The sequence below is a fragment of the Atractosteus spatula genome, chromosome 14 (assembly GCF_055471065.1).
Source record: "Atractosteus spatula isolate fAtrSpa1 chromosome 14, fAtrSpa1.hap1, whole genome shotgun sequence".
Classification (NCBI taxonomy): Eukaryota; Metazoa; Chordata; class Actinopteri; order Semionotiformes; family Lepisosteidae; genus Atractosteus; species Atractosteus spatula.
In genome coordinates, this window is record NC_142719.1 from 12,648,889 (window position 1) to 12,669,862 (window position 20,974).

General features: G+C 39.3%; 2 protein-coding genes across 2 annotated transcripts in view; one reads left to right on the plus strand and one right to left on the minus strand.

Moving 5' to 3' along the window:
• Positions 1-5,252, plus strand: dnali1 (dynein, axonemal, light intermediate chain 1). Its single transcript, XM_088931909.1, has 6 exons — positions 1-187; positions 1,215-1,351; positions 2,372-2,541; positions 3,635-3,813; positions 4,004-4,168; positions 4,657-5,252. The coding sequence occupies exons 1-6, from the start codon at positions 107-109 to the stop codon at positions 4,690-4,692; spliced, it is 768 nt and encodes a 255-aa protein (XP_088788035.1). The 5' UTR covers positions 1-106; the 3' UTR covers positions 4,693-5,252.
• The window catches only part of gnl2 (G protein nucleolar 2), a 25,456-nt gene continuing 8,890 nt past the window's right edge, over positions 4,409-20,974 (minus strand). The window contains exons 5-16 of the mRNA XM_088931907.1: positions 19,898-20,082; positions 14,801-14,867; positions 13,846-14,004; positions 12,662-12,775; positions 11,653-11,781; positions 9,902-10,006; positions 9,474-9,632; positions 8,696-8,803; positions 6,570-7,012; positions 6,166-6,242; positions 5,521-5,597; positions 4,409-5,412 (exon numbers count right to left, since the gene is read on the minus strand). Coding sequence (XP_088788033.1) covers positions 5,266-5,412; positions 5,521-5,597; positions 6,166-6,242; positions 6,570-7,012; positions 8,696-8,803; positions 9,474-9,632; positions 9,902-10,006; positions 11,653-11,781; positions 12,662-12,775; positions 13,846-14,004; positions 14,801-14,867; positions 19,898-20,082 — 1,770 coding nt within the window. The 3' untranslated portion in view covers positions 4,409-5,265. The remainder of the gene's footprint in view (positions 5,413-5,520; positions 5,598-6,165; positions 6,243-6,569; positions 7,013-8,695; positions 8,804-9,473; positions 9,633-9,901; positions 10,007-11,652; positions 11,782-12,661; positions 12,776-13,845; positions 14,005-14,800; positions 14,868-19,897; positions 20,083-20,974) is intronic.

Genomic DNA, 20,974 nt, shown 5'->3' on the forward strand with positions numbered 1-20,974 from the left:
CAGTGTTGTTTGCAACAACTGAAACTTCGCGGGCTGTTGTATACGTTGCCTTGTGGCCTTATTGCTAAATTGGAAATAATAAAAATATTTACTCTAACTCGGCAACATGATTCCGCCGTCTGATTCTCTGTTAAAATACGATAATCCAGTGCTGGTGAGCAGAAATACAGAGAAGAAATCACCCAAGGTAAAAACTTCAGGAAAATGCAAGTACAGTACTTTAATTTGTTGCCTGTAAACATAATTAATTAAAATAGTGGGGATATTTCTGCGCCGCCATATATGTATGTTCATATATCTATAAGACATAGCCAGATTATAAAATAACGGTATTTTAATAACGTACAAAATGTTAATATCAATGCAATAAGAAAACTTGAATTTATCATGGGGTTGGGAAACATCTACTATTCTTTCTTGATAGATGAATAAGGCCTTTAGTTTGAAAAGTCCCAAACAGGAATTTTTTTTTAATTATGTATGCAAGCGGTTTTTAATTAGTCAAAATACCTGGGATTATAGGATTGGTCTGTATTTTTCATTTGATTAAAATTGGTTTTATGGTGGTAAAATTCTAAGGTGGTGACAGTTCATGTGGCAGAGTTCCCAAGTCCAGACGCAGTTTGGTATGTGTAAGCCCCTACAAAAATCATAAATAAAACCTCAAGACCCGAAAAATAAATTGTTATGTAAATTGAAATCAAAGCAAATGCGCACATCTGTCAGATGTTGGTAACTTTTATCTAATGCCAGTAGTACTGACTCAAAGCCCTGGAGTTAGAGTTGGGATGGTGTCCAAGAGGACAGACAGGTCATTTTTTGTTGTTCCGTGAGCAGAAAGCTACTCTACTATATAGCTAATGCAAACTTTTATGTTATTTAAAACAACAGCATATAATATATAAAAGGTCATAAATCAAACTACTGGAGAAGGTGGATAGAAAAACACCAATTCAAAAACCAAGATGTTAAACTTGGCTAGGAGAGAAGACAGTCTGTATCTGAAACTGGGAGGAGGAAAAAACACGTCTGTTTTGGCCTTGAGTTGTGGCTTCTGCTAACTTCACGAATACTTTATAACCAGTATTTGTTTTTCTATCCTTGCAGTTTACAGAATTTAAGAAATTCCTACTGTGCACAACAACAACAACAACAACAAAAAGATTGTGAGAAGAACTGTGTCAGTGTATGGGAATATTTATTTCCTCTTGCAGGCTCGTCCCTTGAAGGTCAGCCCCCAGCAGCCAGTTTTGACTGGACCAGTACCACCTCCCCCCAAACCCAAAGCACCTTCAGTGGATGCTAACAAACAGCAGACTGAAGAAATTCTCAACGCTATCCTACCTCCTAGGTAAATCACCTTATAAGTAGAGATTTTATTTCTGTAGCCACTTTGGTTGTGTTCAGTTAGAGTTTAAGATGGGAACGGAAATGATGAAGCACCAGAAAGAATATCTCACCTTTTAAAATGTACAGTATATTAGCAATGAAGTATACATTCTAAAATACTGAAAACAATGGCATATACTTCTTGCTATCACTGAAAATCAGATTAAAAATGGTCAGAAAGTTGCTTTTTTCCCAGGTAATGGTCAAGGCATGGGACTACACCTGGATGGGACACCAGTCCATGGCAAGACACACAGAAAGTTTACAGACACTAGTTCACCTAATCATGTCTTTGGAAAGTGGGAGGTAATCAGAGCACCTGGAAAAAAAACAGATCTTAGAAATCAGTCTGGAATTGCACCAAGGACCAATATTTGTGAGGCACAGTGCCAACAGATAGCCACCTTCTTGCACTGTGAAATTAAATCATAGAACTATTACCATTAATGCTGGAAATCTTAAGGTTGTGGCTTTTTACTTTCTACTCAATTTATTCTAGATAATACATATTTCTTAAGTCTTCTTGAAGGTCTTAATGGCTGGCAAGGTGGTTAGGGCAGCTGCTGCTCTCAGCGTACACTGGTTTCCTCCCACCTTTCAAAATCGTGCTGAGTAGACTTAATTGGGTAGTTTAGATTTCCACACAAGAGTTCAGCCCTAGCCTGTGGAGTAGCTGTTTGACTCACTAGGAATCAGGTACAAAGAATAGTGTCTCAAAGAATAGTGACTATTAATAAGCAGACCCATTTTGTGGTTTGATATTTAAGCTCAAACACAGCGGATGAGGGTAAGGTAAATATTAAAGACAAATTGAAAGTGTGAAGCAGCGCATAGCTTGTAATGTATAGACGTCGGATTAACTGTAGATAGCGGACTCCCAAAACACAATTCAGAAGTGGCTTAACTATACAGCCCAAACATATTAATATTGCGTACAACATGATACTCACATCAGATATTGTGACTCGCTTTGTCATTGCAGGGAATGGATGGAGAACAATCAGCTGTGGGTGCAGCAAGTGTCCAGCACACCCTGCACTCGTATGGATGTCGTCCACCTCCAGGAGCAGCTGGACCTGAAGCTGCAGCAGAGACAGGCCCGTGAAACTGGGATTTGCCCGGTGCGCAGGGAGCTGTACACACAGTGCTTCGGTATGTGTGGGAGGAAAAAGACAGTAAAACGATCCTCCACCTTCATATCTCATACTCCTATGAATCTTGAAGTTTTTCAATAGGATGGCTAGAAGCCATCTGGCCCAGCTTTTGAATCTAGAATCTCTTTCCACCCATTCTAGAAGGAGGCCTCTAACAGTTGGTTCAGTTTTCCTCCATTATAGAAATTGTTGTAATTATTTGCAATTCATTTGTCTCCAGCTATAACCCCCTTAGCGATGGCTGAAATACCCTATTTAAGAATGTACCAGTAATATCCCGCATTTCCATAAACACAAGTGGAAAGAAGCCATCAGGTCCCAGAGATTTCAGCCACCCTATCCCCTTTGAGCCTTGGCATCAGCATCAGCTATGCTGAAATTGCCTAATACTGCTGGAGTACATTCTACAACAACCTGTCTGAAAAAAGCAACTGTTAACACAATATTTATTTAGCCTTTTTACTATTTCTTTATCTTATTAATCTCCTATTATCATGTGAACTATTAAAACCTTTATCATTTTAGTGCCAACAATAACTAAAGGTGTAGCCTCCAGCCATCCTGTCCTTTTCAGCTGTGTCTGTAGCTTGATATATTTTTCTTTTAATCCTGGGTGCTTTCAAGCATTGTGTTCTTCCTTCAGAGTTTTTTTTCTTAATTTCTCCAATAAACAATCTAGACTATAGACTTTATGTAGTACAGTTTAACCATTCTTCTTTTGACTTTGACTCACATCTTGCAGCAAGGTACTTGCACCCATGTCTACATTAGCTGTTCTATCGCATACACCTTTTGTTAGTTTGTATAGATTCTAAACTGTCTGGATCTACTTGCTTCATTTCATCTTGCTGCTTATTTTCAAAATGCAGTCCCATCACACTACCCCTTCCTTCTTACCCAGACATGCTTTATTTATTCTGTCAGCGACTGGGTTCTTGCATTTTATTCCTTATTCTTTTAAAATGGAAGTATGAGCATTTCATAAAGTAAGAGTTGCTTCTCCCCCATAAACTCAACAGCCTCTTCTTGTATGTAAAATAAAGTCTGCATCTTTTCAGGATTAACCTTCAGATTATGTTCCATTTTCCCAGATGAACTCATCAGGCAGGTCACCATCAACTGTGCCGAGCGCGGGTTGCTCCTGCTGCGAGTCCGGGATGAGATCCGGATGACTATCGCTGCCTATCAGACCCTCTATGAAAGCAGTGTGGCATTTGGGATGAGGAAGGCTCTTCAGGCTGAGCAAGGCAAATCCGACATGGAGAAAAAGGTGCTTTTACTAACTTCAATTACAAACTGAGATTTCTAGAAAAAGTATATAAGGAAAATTAGGTTTGTTTCCGAATGTAGTTTTGTTCGAACAGAAGACATGAAATGTTGCACTGCATTTTTACTCTCTCAAATTGAAACTTGAAAAGGATCAATAGCAATTTTGATTGTTTTCACAACTATCTCCCCAGATTTCAGATTTGGAAAATGAGAAGAAGAACTTAGAGAGGCAACTGAATGAGCAGAAAGCCAAATGTGAAGCCATCGAGAAGCGGGAAGCCGAGAGGAGGCAGGTGGAGGAGAAGAAACACACGGAAGAAATCCAGTTTCTCAAAAGAACTAACCAGCAGCTCAAGGTACATCCGAGTGTAACAAGAGACCTGTAACACAGTGACAAGACAAGCAGTGCCCAACAAGTGACAGAAGACAAAGCTGTGCATTACTTCTGTAACTTTTTAAAACAAGTATACAGCTTGAAAAGTGAAAGCTGTATTAGCAGTCATATCAAGAAATTGTACTAATTGGGTTTACCTGCATTGTCAGTGAAAGAAGTGATGGGAACCTAAATCAGCTCATCAGACTGTAACTTGTACTGGTTTCCATAGTGTTAACTCCTTTAATAATGTGTACCTTTCGATTTTAAGAGTACACTCATGATACACAACCCTTTACACTTGATTGAATAGAACAACAGAATTCACTGTCTACTATGATTGCAGGCAAACATTAATCATGGGTATACATGGCCTCCTTCTTAAAATAAGCCTCCAGCAATGCAAAAAAGTTTTTTACCTACATGTTATGAGCCCATGTTTCACACTCAGGTACATTCTTTGTTTTGCAGGCACAACTGGAAGGTATCATTGCCCCGAAGAAGTAAATGGAATGCTTTTGTAACACATGCATGATTTCTAACAGCATTTTTATTAAACTTTGAAACACCCTTCTTATTCTCTTGAATATCTTAGATAAAATTTAACAACTCAAACAGCTTTTGACAGCTGGTGGCACTTGTGTTTCAAATCTCATTGTTTTTTGCACAATGTTATCAATCATGTTTCGTCTGAATCACACAATTGTACACAGGAATATGGACATTGACTAACCTCCAGTGGAAGCAAATGAATCCTCAGTTAAATCAGAACTTCAAGCCACCTATCACTCACCAGAACTCATGGCAGGAAAAAGCAGTAGCCTCTAGCAAACAGAAATCCACCATCATGTTCTGGGTTTACGGTTCTGTGGCTGGCAGATAAATTGAAATTTTGATTTAATCCAAGCTTTTCGAATGTCTTAATTTATTTCTTCAAGTTTTCAAATGCATTCAATATTCCTTATGGCCACCTCAAAAGTATAGCATCACAGAGATACAAACTTTTACTTCAATTATCTAAAATGGCAAAAATTAAGACTGGTTTAAAATAATTAAATTTTATTCGATACATTGTGTGTCTCAAGATCTATGCTTCAATTTCTTTGTCTTTTTTCCCTCTAAACCACTGGATTTCTTTTTGTTCTTGTTCTTATTTTTGACATTGTGTGTTTCGTAGTATCGCACTCCAACTTTCTTAGACTTCTGAGCTCGTTCATGTCTTCTCTTCTGCAGAGAAAATGGTAAGATTCAGTCAAATTAAGCAAAACAACAGAAATAATGGACTGCTTTAAAACTTTCATTACACCCACCCAACAAGCAGTAAACCATACACACCTCCTTTGAAGTCATTTTTTTCTGAGGCTCATCATCATCATCTTCTGCTTTCCTCTTCGTTCCTGCTTTTGTGAAAACTGAAACAATGGGGATTTGTAAGTTCATAGAGAGCTGAGCTATGCTTTACATTTACACATCTGTAACATCAGGACCCTGCATGCAGTTACAAGTGAAATGGGGGAGCTAGTCCAACCCCCAAATGATGTTTCAGCAGGGTTTCCATGGCAATATGGAACAAGATACTAGGTGTTTTTAATTCTCGCACTGGGAAAAGCAGATTAATTCATTAGTCAGAATTAGGTGTTTTTGTCACTTGTTTGCAGCAGCTTGAGTAGGAAACGGGCCTATTAAAAACTGATAAAACCTCTGTGCAATCCTGAAGAGTGAACATCAATGTGCTTTATTATTTTTATAAAAAAAAAAAGCATTTACGTATCTTGGGCAGAAAACTGTGCCCCTAACACAGCTACCTTCATAGCACTGTTCTGGGAGGAAAAGTTTAGGTAAAGGTTTAGCCTGCTCTAGAGGACTCTAGACCACATATTTACATTCATCTAAACTTTTACTTTTAATGCATTTTTCATGGGTTATCTCCTTTACCTTGGAACACATGATTAATCTGTACTGCTCAGTAAAAATATTCACCTTTTGCATGAGAATCAGCTGGCTTTGTTTTCTGTTCTGTTTTTGTGAATACTTTTTCCGAGAGTCCTTTGGGTATCCTAAAGAAGAGAAGAGAAGTCACAACATTTAACATTTGAGCACTGTAATAATTACCAATGCACCCAGTTGCCTTATCATAATGTACAAATAGTATCCTGTGTATTTCTCCAAGAAAACTCAATTCCTGCCTAGAAAACAGTCGGGCAATGAGTTCAAGCATAAATCTGAAATGAAAAGCTTGCCATGTGGCCATTCTTAAGGCTCCAGGTGCAGAGCTCAGAGAACCCTGCTATAAATCCTCCATTTTTTAAACACGCTCCCTACTTTCTTGCTCCGATCTTAGTTCCAAAAAAAACACATACAAATGAAATGTTGGGTAAACGCACCTTATAGCTGAAAATCTCTTGGATTTAGCTTGTTCCAGAAACTTCTTGTACTTGGCAATTTTTTCATCCAAGGCACGGATCACTTCTTTGGACCCCTTGCCCTCGGCTCTGTTTGGTGCCGAGGGGTCGACTGGCACCTCTTCTCCCTGTTGTTCTTCTCCTCTCTTGTCGTCGTCCTCCTCCTCAGAGCTCTCATGTTCCAGCTCCGACAGGTCAGAAATGTCCGACACTTCCACTGGCACCAGATCTTCCTCGGTGAACTCGGGGGCAACGTTTATTTTCCCAAAGTTCTGCCGCATGTTTGACATGATCCTCTGGATTTGGCTGTGCTTCTTTGTTTCTGCGGAATCTGCTTCACTGCCCTCTGTTCCAGGTGCCTGCTCTGTCAGGGCGATTTCCTGATCTCTGGCAGGTTCTTCTACGCAGCCTGGATTAACCTGAGGCTGCAAGGACAAGCAAGCATACCACACTGTAGGACTTTCTAAAGCACAGAGTCACAAAGGAAGTAATAAATGATGCTTATTTAAAAGGCGTATATTGCAAAAGTGTTAATCTAGGCAGACTGTGGCATTAACCACACTGAATATTATTGTGAATGAAAGAGCAGGCGGGGAGACATGCTAAAGAATCTGCCTTCCTGAAACCAGCTATTATAACTAAGCAGGGAGCAAATGTTATTGAGGAAATTAAAAAACTATTTTTGTGGCTCGCAGATCAAAGACAAAGACACGCCTCTAAGCTGCCTCTTATCAGCAATAGTACAAGGTATGTACAATTACATATTAAATAAATTCTGCAATTGCTTGATAATTTTCCTTTTTTAAAGATTTAATACTGTATGGACTCTAATTTTACATACAAAGGTATCAGATCACATCATGGCTGTAATGTTTTTCTTTATCGTAGGTGTTAGGGTCATTACATACAAAGTGTTTCAAGTGGGGTTATTCCTATAAAAATGCCTTACTCACCTTATAAAGTTAACTTTTTTGTTTTTACTTGAACTGAGTATTCTGTATAACTAACCGACAAGAGGAAGAACTGTAAAACACCCTTTTACAACGTTATTCCCTCTCAAAAGTCCCAAAAGTGCTACGGGGTAACACTCCCAATAAAAGTTACACCTATAATGCTGAGCACAGTATCAACCAGCCACAAAATGCAACAATTAATTGTATATATTTTAGCCATCCATCCATTTTCTAACCGCTTCACCCAATTCATGGTTGCGGGGGAAGCCAAAGTCAATCTCGGCAAGCAAAAGGCACAAGACAGGGTACACCCGGCACAGGACACTAGTCCACTGCAGGCAAGAGGCACAGACACAGTCACGCCAGAACCAGTTTTCCCAGAAGCCAATTAACCTACCAGTGTATGTCTTAGGACTGTGGGAGGAAACTGGAGCACCTGGAGGAAACCCACGTGAACACTGGGAGAACCACACAATCCCCATAAAGAGAGCACACCAGATTCAGAACTGAACCCAAGACCCCAGTGCTTCAAGGCAGCAAAGCTAACCACTACGCCACCATGCAGTCCTATACGTTTAATGTAAAATTGATCTAATGGATAATTTTGTAATATCATGTGCATCACACTGAACTGTTTCTCTAATGGGAAGGTTTACCATAGGTTTTAGACTGAATCCTTTATGTATACTGCACTGTAATTATATGAAAAGGCAACTCATGTAGAATTTGGGTTACGTAGTACATTCAGGAATGTGACCCCTATGTAAGATAATAACTGCCTGTACAATTTTTTTTTACCTGCAGAGGGCATAATTAGTTCATAGCATAGAGTTTTCAATAAAAAAACAAATACTATTTAGAACTCTTTTTCTACAATCTTTTATCTGATTTATTGTATTTATATGGCAAGAATTCATGTTATTAACAGTGATTTAAGAACTGAACCAAACTATCAGGATTAAAAGAAAAGATTATAAGCAGTTTTGGACGTACATTTGTCTTGGAACTCAGTTTTTTTTTTTACATTTGCTAGAATTATTTTTTCATATCCAGACTAAAAAAAACATTCTTGTTTAAATCTTTACATAATAAGTCAAGATGAAAGATAATAAAAATACCAATTTTTAATGAACAAGTAGAAAGAGCCACTCTCACCTCCCCCTCCGATTCTCCAATTGGAGGCTTCACGAAGTACGGAATGCGCCCCCTCTGCCAGTCATTCAGGACCATTTTAGACACCGTTTGCATGTCTGGTTCTCCGCCCTTCATGAGAGCAAAACAAGAAAATATTTACACGGGCTGCCATATGCACTGCACTTTTAGCTTGTATTTTCAGGTAGCTAATTCCCTAGAACATTTTTAACTACATATAAATTGGAGAAAAAGGGTCAATGCCGATGAATAAACTGTACTCTTGGGCTAACATGAGGCATCAAGTGCGAAAATATGTGCTCTAACTTCCTTGCAAGTTAGGGGTCTGAACTGCCACAGGGCTGTTAACTCCTTGAAGCACCAGAGGCCTAAGCCCTGAGAAAAGGGTTAAACTGATGCAGAGCTTCACCAGGCTGATTTAACACTGCTTCACAAATCTTAAGACTTCGACTGTAATGGCTGCTGGACTGCAGCAGTTAAGGACCAGAATTAGGCACCTCTGATTTATAGGACTCGGTCAGTTATACCAGGCGACTAGCCAACAGAGCAAACTAAAACTTTACTTCAAGACTCAAATGAATTTGTATATTTCTGAGCTACGTGTGGTCCAGTCATTCATCATAAATGCTTTTACCCTAATTGTACCTCAGGCATACAAATGGAAGAATATAAACTATGAAGTAGTAAAATGGTTGCAGAGAAAGTACATTGCTTAATGTTTTCCATTTCATCACTGTTTTTGCAACTGAATCCTTCTCCAACTCTGGAAGCAAGAACTGACCTTCAGGAGTTTTCCAGTTCTGAATGCCAGTTTTTCCAAGAAATCTTCTGCCGACTCCCAGGTGTCAATCCGGTACGTCTTCTGGATGTATTCCGTCTTGGCCCTTTCAAGCACTGCGCCAATGTGCTCTTCTGGGTTCTTGATCTTCTCTACTTGAACCTGAACGTGTTGTAGAACACAAACTGAAACACCCCCTCAGGATCAAGGACAGGTGTGGCAATACTCTGTCGAAACAACTTTTCAGTCTGCTGGAAATAATGACAAAATTTGCCATACTCTTTGAAAAGAGTTCTGAATACTTGAAGTTGATGCACAAGCAGGCAGCTTGATGTCATGCCGCAACAACAACGAGACAAAACATTTCCCCAAAATTACAAAATTACTGTGGCAAAGCAAGTGAGACAAAGAAAAGAAATGGAACAACTTACAACTCCTTTTAAGACGATATCTGTCTCGGTGTCACCAGATGGGTACACAACTCCAGGGCAGTCAATCAGGAAAATGCGCCGCATCAGGGTGATGTACTGCCATACCTGTAGGAATATCACCCCATACATCACATAACATCACAGATTAATCAACTTTTTTTTTGGAAACTGTGGCCAAAGTGTCACTTCAGCTGCTGAAATCACAAGACTTCACATGCACGCTAGCTGGATTCATGTGAGGTTTAATAGGCTTCAACCTCAGATGTAATCAACTAGCCAGAGCTGGATGGAAACCTTGTAGAGGATTCCCCTAACATCTGAAATGAATCAAGCTTCTGCAGGGCCAAAACTTATCTGTTTCCCCATAAACAGCAGCTTATTTCTCCTCACAGTGGATAATGAATTTCTTTTAAAATGTATATTTTAACATTTAATTTTTCATCACACTCCTTTTATATAGGAGTGATAAAATAACACAAACGTTACAGCAATTAAGGCAGAAACACAACCGTGTGCAACAGTGCACCTTGTGAAGCACCAAGCCTTCTGCTCAGGACCTTGCAAGAACAATGCTTCTGGAGAAAGAGGTTTCAGAGGTGTGAGGCGAGTACTGTCAATAAACCAATTTTCCATGTTGAAACCCAGCCCCCCAAAAAATAAAAGCAGCAGAATTTCATAATAACAATGAAGTACATCCTCATTAAATCAACGATGTAAAGGGTATTTCATCTAATTTAGTGGGAACAAAAATGACAAAAGAGTGGATAGGTATGGGCAAATTAAGGAGTATCTGCACACAGCTTAAATCAGTATCTGATCCAGTGGCAGTGTCATTTCCTTCTATATCCACCCACTTAGTATCCGAAACAAGGAACTGACTCAATAGGAGCATGTTTTTCTGAAATCTGTAAAGGCACACTCTGTAAGTCGTATTGATTTCTAAAGCATTCTCATGGACAGTGAACAGTGTCAATACCTTAATCTTCATCAATGATAGACTTGCAGTGTTATTTATGAGACTTGAAATTAAATGGCACTTAAAATGCTCACTGACAGTGAAAGGACTGAAGATCGCTGCACATTCCAGATACACCTATGAATATAGGGCTCATTGATGTTCCACACTGATCCGTACCCACCACTATCAGCAACAACGATTGCTAAACATTATACAAACTATATAAACATTTAACATACATAAGCCTGTGTATTGGTTTTCATTTGGGAGTTCATCCCTGCATGTCTCAAAACCTGATACTGATCAGGCACAGACTCCTTTAGCTTTGGAGGTATACAGGAAATAATGGTAAGTACAGCTTTCTTCCAATAACAGGACCTTTTAAATTAAAATCAGTGAAGTTTTAATTCAGTTAACTTTCCACGACATTTTAAGGACTTTCCTCAATGCAAACCTATCTTTTTTGTTCAATTAATACAAAAAAAAAATACAACTTCTAGTTTTGTGGCCTTGAAAATGCTTGCAGATGCCAAAATGCGGTCAAGTAAAACCTGGGAAAATGCCCTTAAAAGGAGAAGATAAAGAAGATTCTGTGTAGCAATTTATTTGCTTGTTGCCTTGGCTTTGAAAACCCAGCTCAAACAGCTCCAGGATTTGATTTGTAGTGTGGACAATTGTTTTTCAGCTGGAAATGAACGCCGATTCATCACTGCGAGGCGCTTACTTAACCGTTGTTGGGGGAAACCGTTGTGGTGAGAAGAGGAGGGGGTGGGGAGGTCTGCCTGTTACCTACCTTGGTCTCACCGGCGATGGGAGCCACGTTGCACACCTTCTTGGACCGCAGAGTGTTTATCACCGAGCTCTTGCCCACGTTTGGGTAACCGATGAATCCCACGCTGATCTGCTTTTTATCAGTGTGCAACTGTAAGAGAGCAATTTACACAGGGGTTCACATTGGTCTGTGTAAAAACAGGAAACAAGTATGGTTCTCATTATAAACGAAGCGGACACTCCAAAAAACTATCCTTATCGTCACTCTAAATCAAAAGAGCGAGACTAAACCCTCCTTCGGGGTCATGGTCTGGCTTGGATTCACTCACACTTCCCTGACGTGGCACTGTATTCTTGAAGGGAATTTTAGCTGCTAAAATATTTTGACTACTTGTCCACGAGGCTATGAAAAAAGATAATAGAATCACTTATGTGCAATTTCAATTCTTATATATTGAATATATAATTCTATTTACATATATGGAGAAAAACTCATGGAGGTAGGGGGGAGGGGAAAAATCCCGAGAGTGGTCAGGGGGAGTTTAAAGATGGCTTAAAGAGGTGGAAGCGAAGGTAATGAATTGCAGGGGAGTGCAGAAGACTGTAATCTGTACTGCAATGGAGAGATTAGTCAATCACTGAGAGCTGGATGAAGGCATGAGGTTTAAGGATAATTTTGACCTCCAATGTGTCTCTTGTGTAGGAGTCGTCAAATCCCTGTTAAAGGACCCAGACATGAAGGTCAGTGTAATTACAGTCTTCCCCATTTCCCCCCACACTACTGAAGAGGCCTCACAGCAAAATGTCTTTTTTCTTTTTACTTTTTTTGTAGAGAAGTAAACCTCTTGTTCTTTTGCAGCTCCCAACTCTTATTATTAGATGGCAATTATGTAAATGTTCTTAAATTCACATTAGAGACAGTATTTATTTCAATTCGCACATGGCTAATAAGGTTTACGCTATTAAAATGACTGAAGGTTTCACTCAAGCAAGCTTGAATTCGCTCATTGCCAAAAATGAGTTAAAATTACCTTTCCAAACTGCCTTAAGAGCTGAATCAGTGAGCCTTTTCCAAAGGAGTTTGTGAGACTGGCATGGAAGGCTAGAGTGGGATACTCCTGTGACAAGATAGCAACCCACCGTTTCTGTGTGAAAGAAAAATATAAATGAGCCAAGTTTGCAGACTAAATACAGATACACAGAAGGATGAAATACATTCAAAATTTAAAATGGAATACATCAAAGCAATCAAGATATATTAGTAAAATGAATTTGAGAATCATCCCTCAAACACACTTGCGAGCTAGGAAAGCACATTCAGACACTGCTTCATAAGGTTGGGTACATTTGCAGGAGACTGATGGTGGCTGTTCACCTGAAGGTCTGACCTTCAGGTCTCCTGCATGTCTTGGCCACTGTTCTGAGGAGGCAGGCAGCTCCTGGAGACAAAGGGCATCATTCTGCAACCTGGCACCACAATTACACACAGCCAGGGCTGCAGTGCAGTTCACCAAAGAGCTGCCTTCCAGCTGGGATACATTGTATGCTAGAGGTATCAGAACAGAAGGGATGTCACTGGGGGTCCGAGGTGCAAGGATGTGACTGAGGTCCCAGCAGAAGTGCAGTGAACCCACAGCCCTGTAACCCAGTAGCAGGAGGGAATGGAAGCTTTAGGGGACTGTGTGGAATGAAACTCTTCCCCACCTGTGAAGCGTATTTGGTGGATGGTTCACAAATTCACTATACTTGAATCGCCCTTGAGCAAAAGGCATTTAATTCCCAGATGAAACTGCAAAAACTACACTTAAAACTACTTTCCATTACTGGCGGCACACAAGTCGGAAAAAACTCTCATGTGAAAATCTAAACACATCAAAGAAAGGTCCTGGCAGGCATCCATCAGTGTCTCTGGAGACAAGGCATGCAAGGTGAATTGCCCAGTACTCTGCCACGTTTCACTAGCTGCTGAAACCTTCTTCCCTTTCTCTGCCACTTGATGACACCTCGATGAAACTATAAACGGCCGACCCAAAAATGTCCTCAATACACTGTTAAGGCACTGAGAGACATGAAGTCCACAAGCAAACATACTTTTAAAAGTTTTGTTGCTCAGAATGGGAAAGTGAATTCAGTCACATTTTAAAGACCTTACTGAGCTTATAAGCTGTTATAAAGAGCTTATTAAGAGCTCCATACCCAACACACAGGCCCTTACCGTAACCCAGGTGGGAATGAGATCACATTTGTTCAGCACAAATATGAGGTGCTTCCAGGGTTTCTCCTTCTTCATATAGGACTCGATGTTTTGTGAACGAGTTCCCATGGGATCTCTGGCATCCAACACTTGAATAATGACATCAGATGAATCTATGACCTTAGAGGAAAAGGAAAAATCAATGTATAAACTAAAGTGCAGAACATACGAAACCTGTTTAATACATCTGCATTGTTTTTAGAAGAACTTCACTGTATTAGAAGTCATAACAATTCTCTTGCTCTTCTGGGCACCAAACAGCTATATAGAAAGCCAACATAATTTGGATATAGTTGAAGATTAGAACAGTTTTTTTTTTCAAGCACTGTCTTACAGTTTTCACTCCACAAGTCAACATTTTAAACCAGCGATAGGCAACTGGCAACTATCAAGGGCTATAGTCCTCAAATACAGCTTCAAGTACAGATACTATTCACCTCTATGACAAATAACACCAACCTCAGGCCCTCAAAGACAGCAGTTAGATTAGATAAGTTAATCTTTCTGCCATACTGAAGACTGCTTTCACCTTAAACTTATAAAACATTCTCAACTGAGAGCTTAGATGAAGAAACAGGGCTTCTTTCACCAGAGTAGAGAACGCCTCCTGTAATGTCTTACTGCTGCTTCTGACACCTTTCAACAAGACTGAAGGAGCAGCCAGCACCTTCACTGCTTTAGCAACTCACAGACATATGCACAAAATACCCTTCAGATGTCCCTCACGTATATTCCTAAAAGAGCTATTAACTTGATGGTTTTGCATGAAGGCTAATCAATAGTACTTATTAGAAACAACACCAGCTTAATCCCATCACTGTATGTCTAAGATGCTCCATGCAGCCAAAACAAAGTAAGGAGATATGGATCATTAGGTATATACACTTAAAAAAAAAACATAAACCGTATTACGCACCTTGTAGAGTTCCCCCCAGATCCTTTTTGACTGCCCCTTTTTGAAGATTTCTTCCCGAGCCTCGTCCCTAAAGAAAAAAAATCAGATGCATACTGTACTTATTCTTGGCCACTCACAACTGTTTTACAACTGAAGCCTGCAAACAGCAACGGTCAATTTCAAGAAGGGAGGTGATCCCGTCATGGGCAGTCAGAGGGCTGGGTCACCTAAACACAGCAGTGCAGTTTCAGGTGCTGCGGGTCCAGCTGATTAAAAGTAGTGAGGACGAAAAAGGTTAGCGGGCAGAGTATTAATCACTCACTGATACATGAACTGTGAATTTACTGCTTTCCAATCCGAGACTCTGCAGGATCTCTCTAATATTTCTTTCACTCCACCACGTTTGTGTCTTCAACTCTGATAGCTGCTCTCATGTTAAGATTTTGTCACCCCTTTATGGAACAAGAAAGGTAAAAAAATAAAATCAAACAAATAAGCCCAGATCTAGGAATACGATCAAATTATTTAAAGCAACAATAAAAAACAGAAGCATGAGAGTGCTCTACAGAAAACTAAAATTTCCCCAGATTCAGTGGAAAAATACACTGAATGACAGGCATAGCTGGAAAAAAAAATTAGAATCAGCAAGACAGAGGCAGAAAAGAACTTTTTTTTGCATAATTGAAGCTGAGGGTTCAAATCACCTTGAAACTAATGAACAGCAGGTGAACTGTAAAAGCCCAAGTCTTTATAAGATATTAGGATTAATATTTGAAGATGAAAAATAAATCACAAACATGCTAAATAACTTCACATAGGTCTTCACAATGGAAGACATCAAGAACACGCACCACGGTCTAGCAGCAGCTAGAGAACTAATGTTTTGCAAAATAGAAGCCGAGGGGCCAAATCGCCTTGAAACTAATGGGTTTCCAGGGCCTAATGGTACTTGCACCATTGTACTTAAGGAAATTAGATACTTTATTTGCAGACCCCTTCCACTGAATTTTTTAACACTTAGGCAATGCAACATCAAATCGGGTAAAGGGGGACAAAACAGCCCAAAGACTATAGACCAATCCGTTTTACCTCTGTGGTCAAGACCGATGGAATCATTTTGTAAAAAATACTTGCAATACAATGGAATCTCAAGAGACATCCACTGTGACTTAAGAAAGAAGATCTTGGTTAATAAGCAACCAGGGCAGCTGATACCTCTAAAGCTTATGGCAAGATACTCTACATTTACATGACCATAAATCTATTGCTAAGGCGTCTCATTAGAGGTGGATTATGAAATTAAAAGTCCCAGGGACCCAAGGCAATTTGGACAGGTATATCAAGAACAAAACAAAAAGGAATGATATATTCAAGAAGATAGCCTTAGACAGATGTATGAAGTAGTAGGTTGCACGGATCTGTTTTAGGCTGCTCTTCCTGATCTATAAAAACAATTTAGATTCTGATATAAGTTACTTTCCCAGATCATATACAAATTGAGGGAAATAGCAGGAGGGGGATTTCATAGAGAAGACAAAATCATGAATCGGGCAGACACTTGGCAAATGAAATAACCCAGATAAATGCAATTGTTCTCAGAAGACACTATGGGGAAGCAGTAAAAAGGCAAAGAGTATGTTTAAATCAAAGGGAGTTATGCTCAAGGTTTAAAGTTTAGCATACTGCTTTTGATTTTGGTAGCCATACCAGAAAAAATTAGATTATAGTCTTAAAAAGAGCAATCATAATGATTCCTGGCCTTAGGGTATTCACATTTGCAGTCAGGTTAAAGGAATTAAATCTCCTCAGTCCACAACAAAGGAGTCTGAAAGAACATTTTATCCAAGTGTATAAAATCCTAAGGGGCACGGAGAGGGTTTACTGACTTTTTTAGACTCAGCAGTGAAACAGGTCAAAAATAGAAAATATAAACAAATTCACTTATGACAGAGAATCGGACATATCTTTACAGAAAAAGCTGTAGGTAAAGGTAGTGGGGAAAAAAAGAAACTCCTAGATAAATGAGGGTTAATATACTGAAAGCACAGGTGTGGCTCAAGTGTTAATTGAGCAAATATACTAGCACAGTTATTGTCACATATAAAAATGGTGGGCAGGCCTGATTCCTTTAAGTATAGCTTGCTGGGCTGCAAGAGTCCTCAGGGACTTTGAAGAGGGGTGATTGTTGAGGAGCATTTCGCAGGAACTTCAATGACCAAAACAACTCGCCATGCTGATGCTTCACCAACAACTGGGTCTAAAATCATGTCAGCACGAAATTTAGGGAAAGACCTCATCAGTAAAGTGCAACGGTGGTCCGTCCTCCGGGATTGCGGTATCTGTGCGATAATTTGACATGTAAAGAAAAACAGGTGAACAACTGCATATCAACTGACTGCAGATATCAACCAGGAGTGGGAGAGGCCAGTTTCCTCAAAAATGTCCACCATGAATTCCACAGAGTGGATACCATAGCTGGGTTACACAAACTGTCCCATGCACAGCAATGCACATGGGAAAACATGATATGGGCATTTTACACCATGTGTTTGACAAACAGATGAATGTAAACCTAAACCTCTAAATAGCCGATTCCAACAGAGAAGGGTTCTGGTGATCGCGTAATGTTGTTGGGGCACATTCATCTGGCACGGTTTGGGTGCACTCATTCCCTTTAAAGTCAAGGTCAATGCTAATTCCTCCTCAACAGCACTGAGTGATTAACCGCACCCCAAGCAGCACCTTTTCTTTCATGCCGGGAGGGTGTCTTCCAGGATGACAAAGCCCCTATCCACAGAGCACGTGTGGTTGCTCAGCAATTTAAGAAGCATGACACTGATGTTAGCCATATGTCATGGCCTCTTGGTCACCAGATCTGAACCCAATCGTTGCAGCATTTCTGGGATATTCTAGAATAACTCCCAAGAAGTTTTCCACCTTCCGTCAACCAGGTATGAGCTAACTGACCTTCTTGTAGAAGAATGGTACCACGTCTCTCCTGCAGAATCCCAGATGTTGGTTGTCTCTAAGACACAAAGTCTTACTGGCAGTGCACGTGGTGGCCCATTGCCATATTTAGAATACTTCTTTTATTAGAGAAATCCAGTGTAGCTCTCAGTTACGTAACTGAAGCAACAACTGTCTTTAGTTATGAATATAATGTCAATTAGGCAGTGAAAAAATACATCTATAAACTTGAAGGAATGGAAGATAAGACTCCAATTTTGGGCAAAACAGTCAAGTTCAAATCAAGTGAAAAATCACAGAAAAAAGGTCAAAACAACAGGTGTGAAATCAAAACTGCCCATGGCTAAATGTTTAGTCTGCTTATGAAGTTAGTTGACTTTAACTGCGCTAAACATGGCTGGATTGGTCAGTATTGGGGTGGGAGACCAGTAAGTGGTGTGAGTGGAGCAGTGGGCGGCTCTTGACTTACTGCATCTCAATTTTCAAACCAGTTTTGCAGGAGGGTATACTATACTATAGAAGGAGTTATCATTACTTACTTCTCATATTGCCCCAGATGGAACACAATACATAATACATATAACACATCACTAACAAACTGAAACCATGAACAAATATGAAGCATACAAGCATAAGATGAGAAAAAATAAATGATGAGTTTTAAGTAATTTTCACTATCTTGAAAAATAAATTGGGTCATCAGTGAGACAGACACAAAAGACACATGCATAATGAAAAAAAAGTAAAATATACATTCTGTTGTCCAGATTGAGTAGGTCAATATCTGTGGGAATAAAGGATAATTTAGTTCTACTGCACTTAAATCTGAGTAGTTTAAATCCTGACAGAAGGAGTTCAGATTCACTGAAGAAGGGGTGTATCTCACCCTTTGCATGCTAAAGATACACAGTAAAAGGCATGTTAATCCCAGTGTCCTATATAAATTCCACTCTGGATTTGCACAATTGAGTATCCATGAAATTTCCTCCTTAAAACAATTAAAGGGGAACTGCAACACTACTTTTATATATTAGGGTCAGAAAGAATCAGCACTGCCAAGTGCATTTCAAACTACAATGAAAGTAAAAGGTACACAGTAACTTGTAAAGCCTCTAGTTTACATCACAAAATAAGACTAAATGGCCAGGTACGCACAGCGTCATACTGCTGTCATTGTCTGCGATTCGGAGACAACAAAATATTCAGTGAGGTGAAGCTGCCCCCTTACAATGTAAACAAGCAGGCTTGTGAATACATTTCTTTTGATCCAACAGAAAAGCTGCTCTCGACTTTGAGAGGGATTTGTCGACAAATACAACTTACTCGTTAAGTGTACATGCAGATCACGTTGAAACATTTCTGTGGTGAAATGTCTGCTGCACAACCTGGACGTATTTGCTTGCACATTGCATTTCATTAGTCATTACAGAGACTAGTGATCAGGAAGGGCTGCTTCACATCGCAATTTGTGCAAACTCCTGCTATTCCCCGTGGCAACATGGCGACCACACAATACGTTCATAAAGTTTAGGATATTGTGCTTAATTTGGAAATTGTAATTTTTTTGATACCACCAATTAAATTATTTTGTTAATGAGATTGAATAACTGGTCTGAGAAATTGTGACTGCAGTTCCTCTTTAAGTAAGTAATTTTTCCATCTCCACCTTATTTGCTACGTAGTGTATGTTACACTTCAGTGATGGGTGATCCTTAAGGATGGAAAAGTACACAAATGCAAGCAATTATTAAAAATCACAATATTTTAGCAAAAAGCAATTAACTTTTAGTACACAGAAAAATAGGATCTTGGGGAAAATGTCAGACAAAAATGGTGATCTTATTTATCCAATATGGAGTATTCTGCTACACATTGTCATTGTCCTTGAACACATGCCCTTTCTGGCTTCACTGGTAAGTGGATTAAATTTCAATACACCACACAATGCAGTTTTCACAGTTGTATGACCAGAGCTGGTAAGTCTACAATCACAATGTGCTCTGAAATTCTTTCACACAGTTTGATTTGTGCTTTGTGACTTGCACTGCTATTCAAAATACAAAACCACAATTCTTACAAAGAGAACTTTAACTGGACCTCAATGGACCGCAGTTCACAAAGGCTACATGGATCGAAAGGCTGCACTCTTACCTGACTCCAGAGGTCTCCATGACCAGATCCCTGTCCTTCTCCTTATCGTAGCTCTCGGCTGAGGCCTCTGCCTTCTCCACCAGGTCCTTCATATCCACCACAGACAGGCTGGGCCTCTTCCTCTGGGCTTTAGGGCCAAACGTTGTCTCGTATGTCTCGGTGTCCAGAATGTGCACTTTTGAATTCTGTGGGTTTCAAGACAAAAACCATAATCTCAATTCTACAGAACACTACCATTTATTCAGCACAAGCCTTCTCTTTCATCAAGGACTGATTTTATCTTTATAGAACAAAAAAAGTTATTAAGGATTACTGAGGATTTCCTTCAGGTAGATGCTGTTCAGAATCAGAATATGCGTCAACTTGCAATAGAGGTACTGTATCTACTGGAAAAGCAACAGTAAACCACAATTTAACTTGCCAGTTTAATCGAAAAACCCATTTATCAAATAAAAAAATGTTTCCGAAATCAACCTATAAACAAGCACTGCAACTCACACAATAAACATTTTATGGCGGTTGTATAAATGGTTGGTAAACCAATCCAATAAAAAATAACTCTTATATGGAGAGAAAATATGAACATTATATAACATGCCCTTCAGCTTTCTGTTTAAAAATGGATAATATATTTTGAAAATTATGTTTTAAATCTTTTACATGTTAAGACTTGGAATAGCCTGTTCTAGAAACTGAAAAGCTGGAAAATAAAGAAAGGACAGTTCCTATAATATCAGATCATCAAATGTAACCTTACTGTGGTATAAAACTGCCTTTAAATGTTAATTACAGCATTTCCAACTTTGACAAAGCTAGTTAAAATGACCTTATATGCACAAATCAGACACACTTGCATTACAGGATGCGTAAAAACCAAGCAACTTGCAGATCTTGTCAAATGCCATAACACTTTACATTTTGGAGTCACACGTGCATCAGTCAAGAAGTTCTGGGAACAGTTTTGCTTTCATGACCAAAAACTGGACTTGTTTTCAGCAAAATATGCTTTTCCCCAAATCACATTTTTCCCTAATTTAGTTATATTGTTTTATTAAATGCACATGAAACACATTCCTG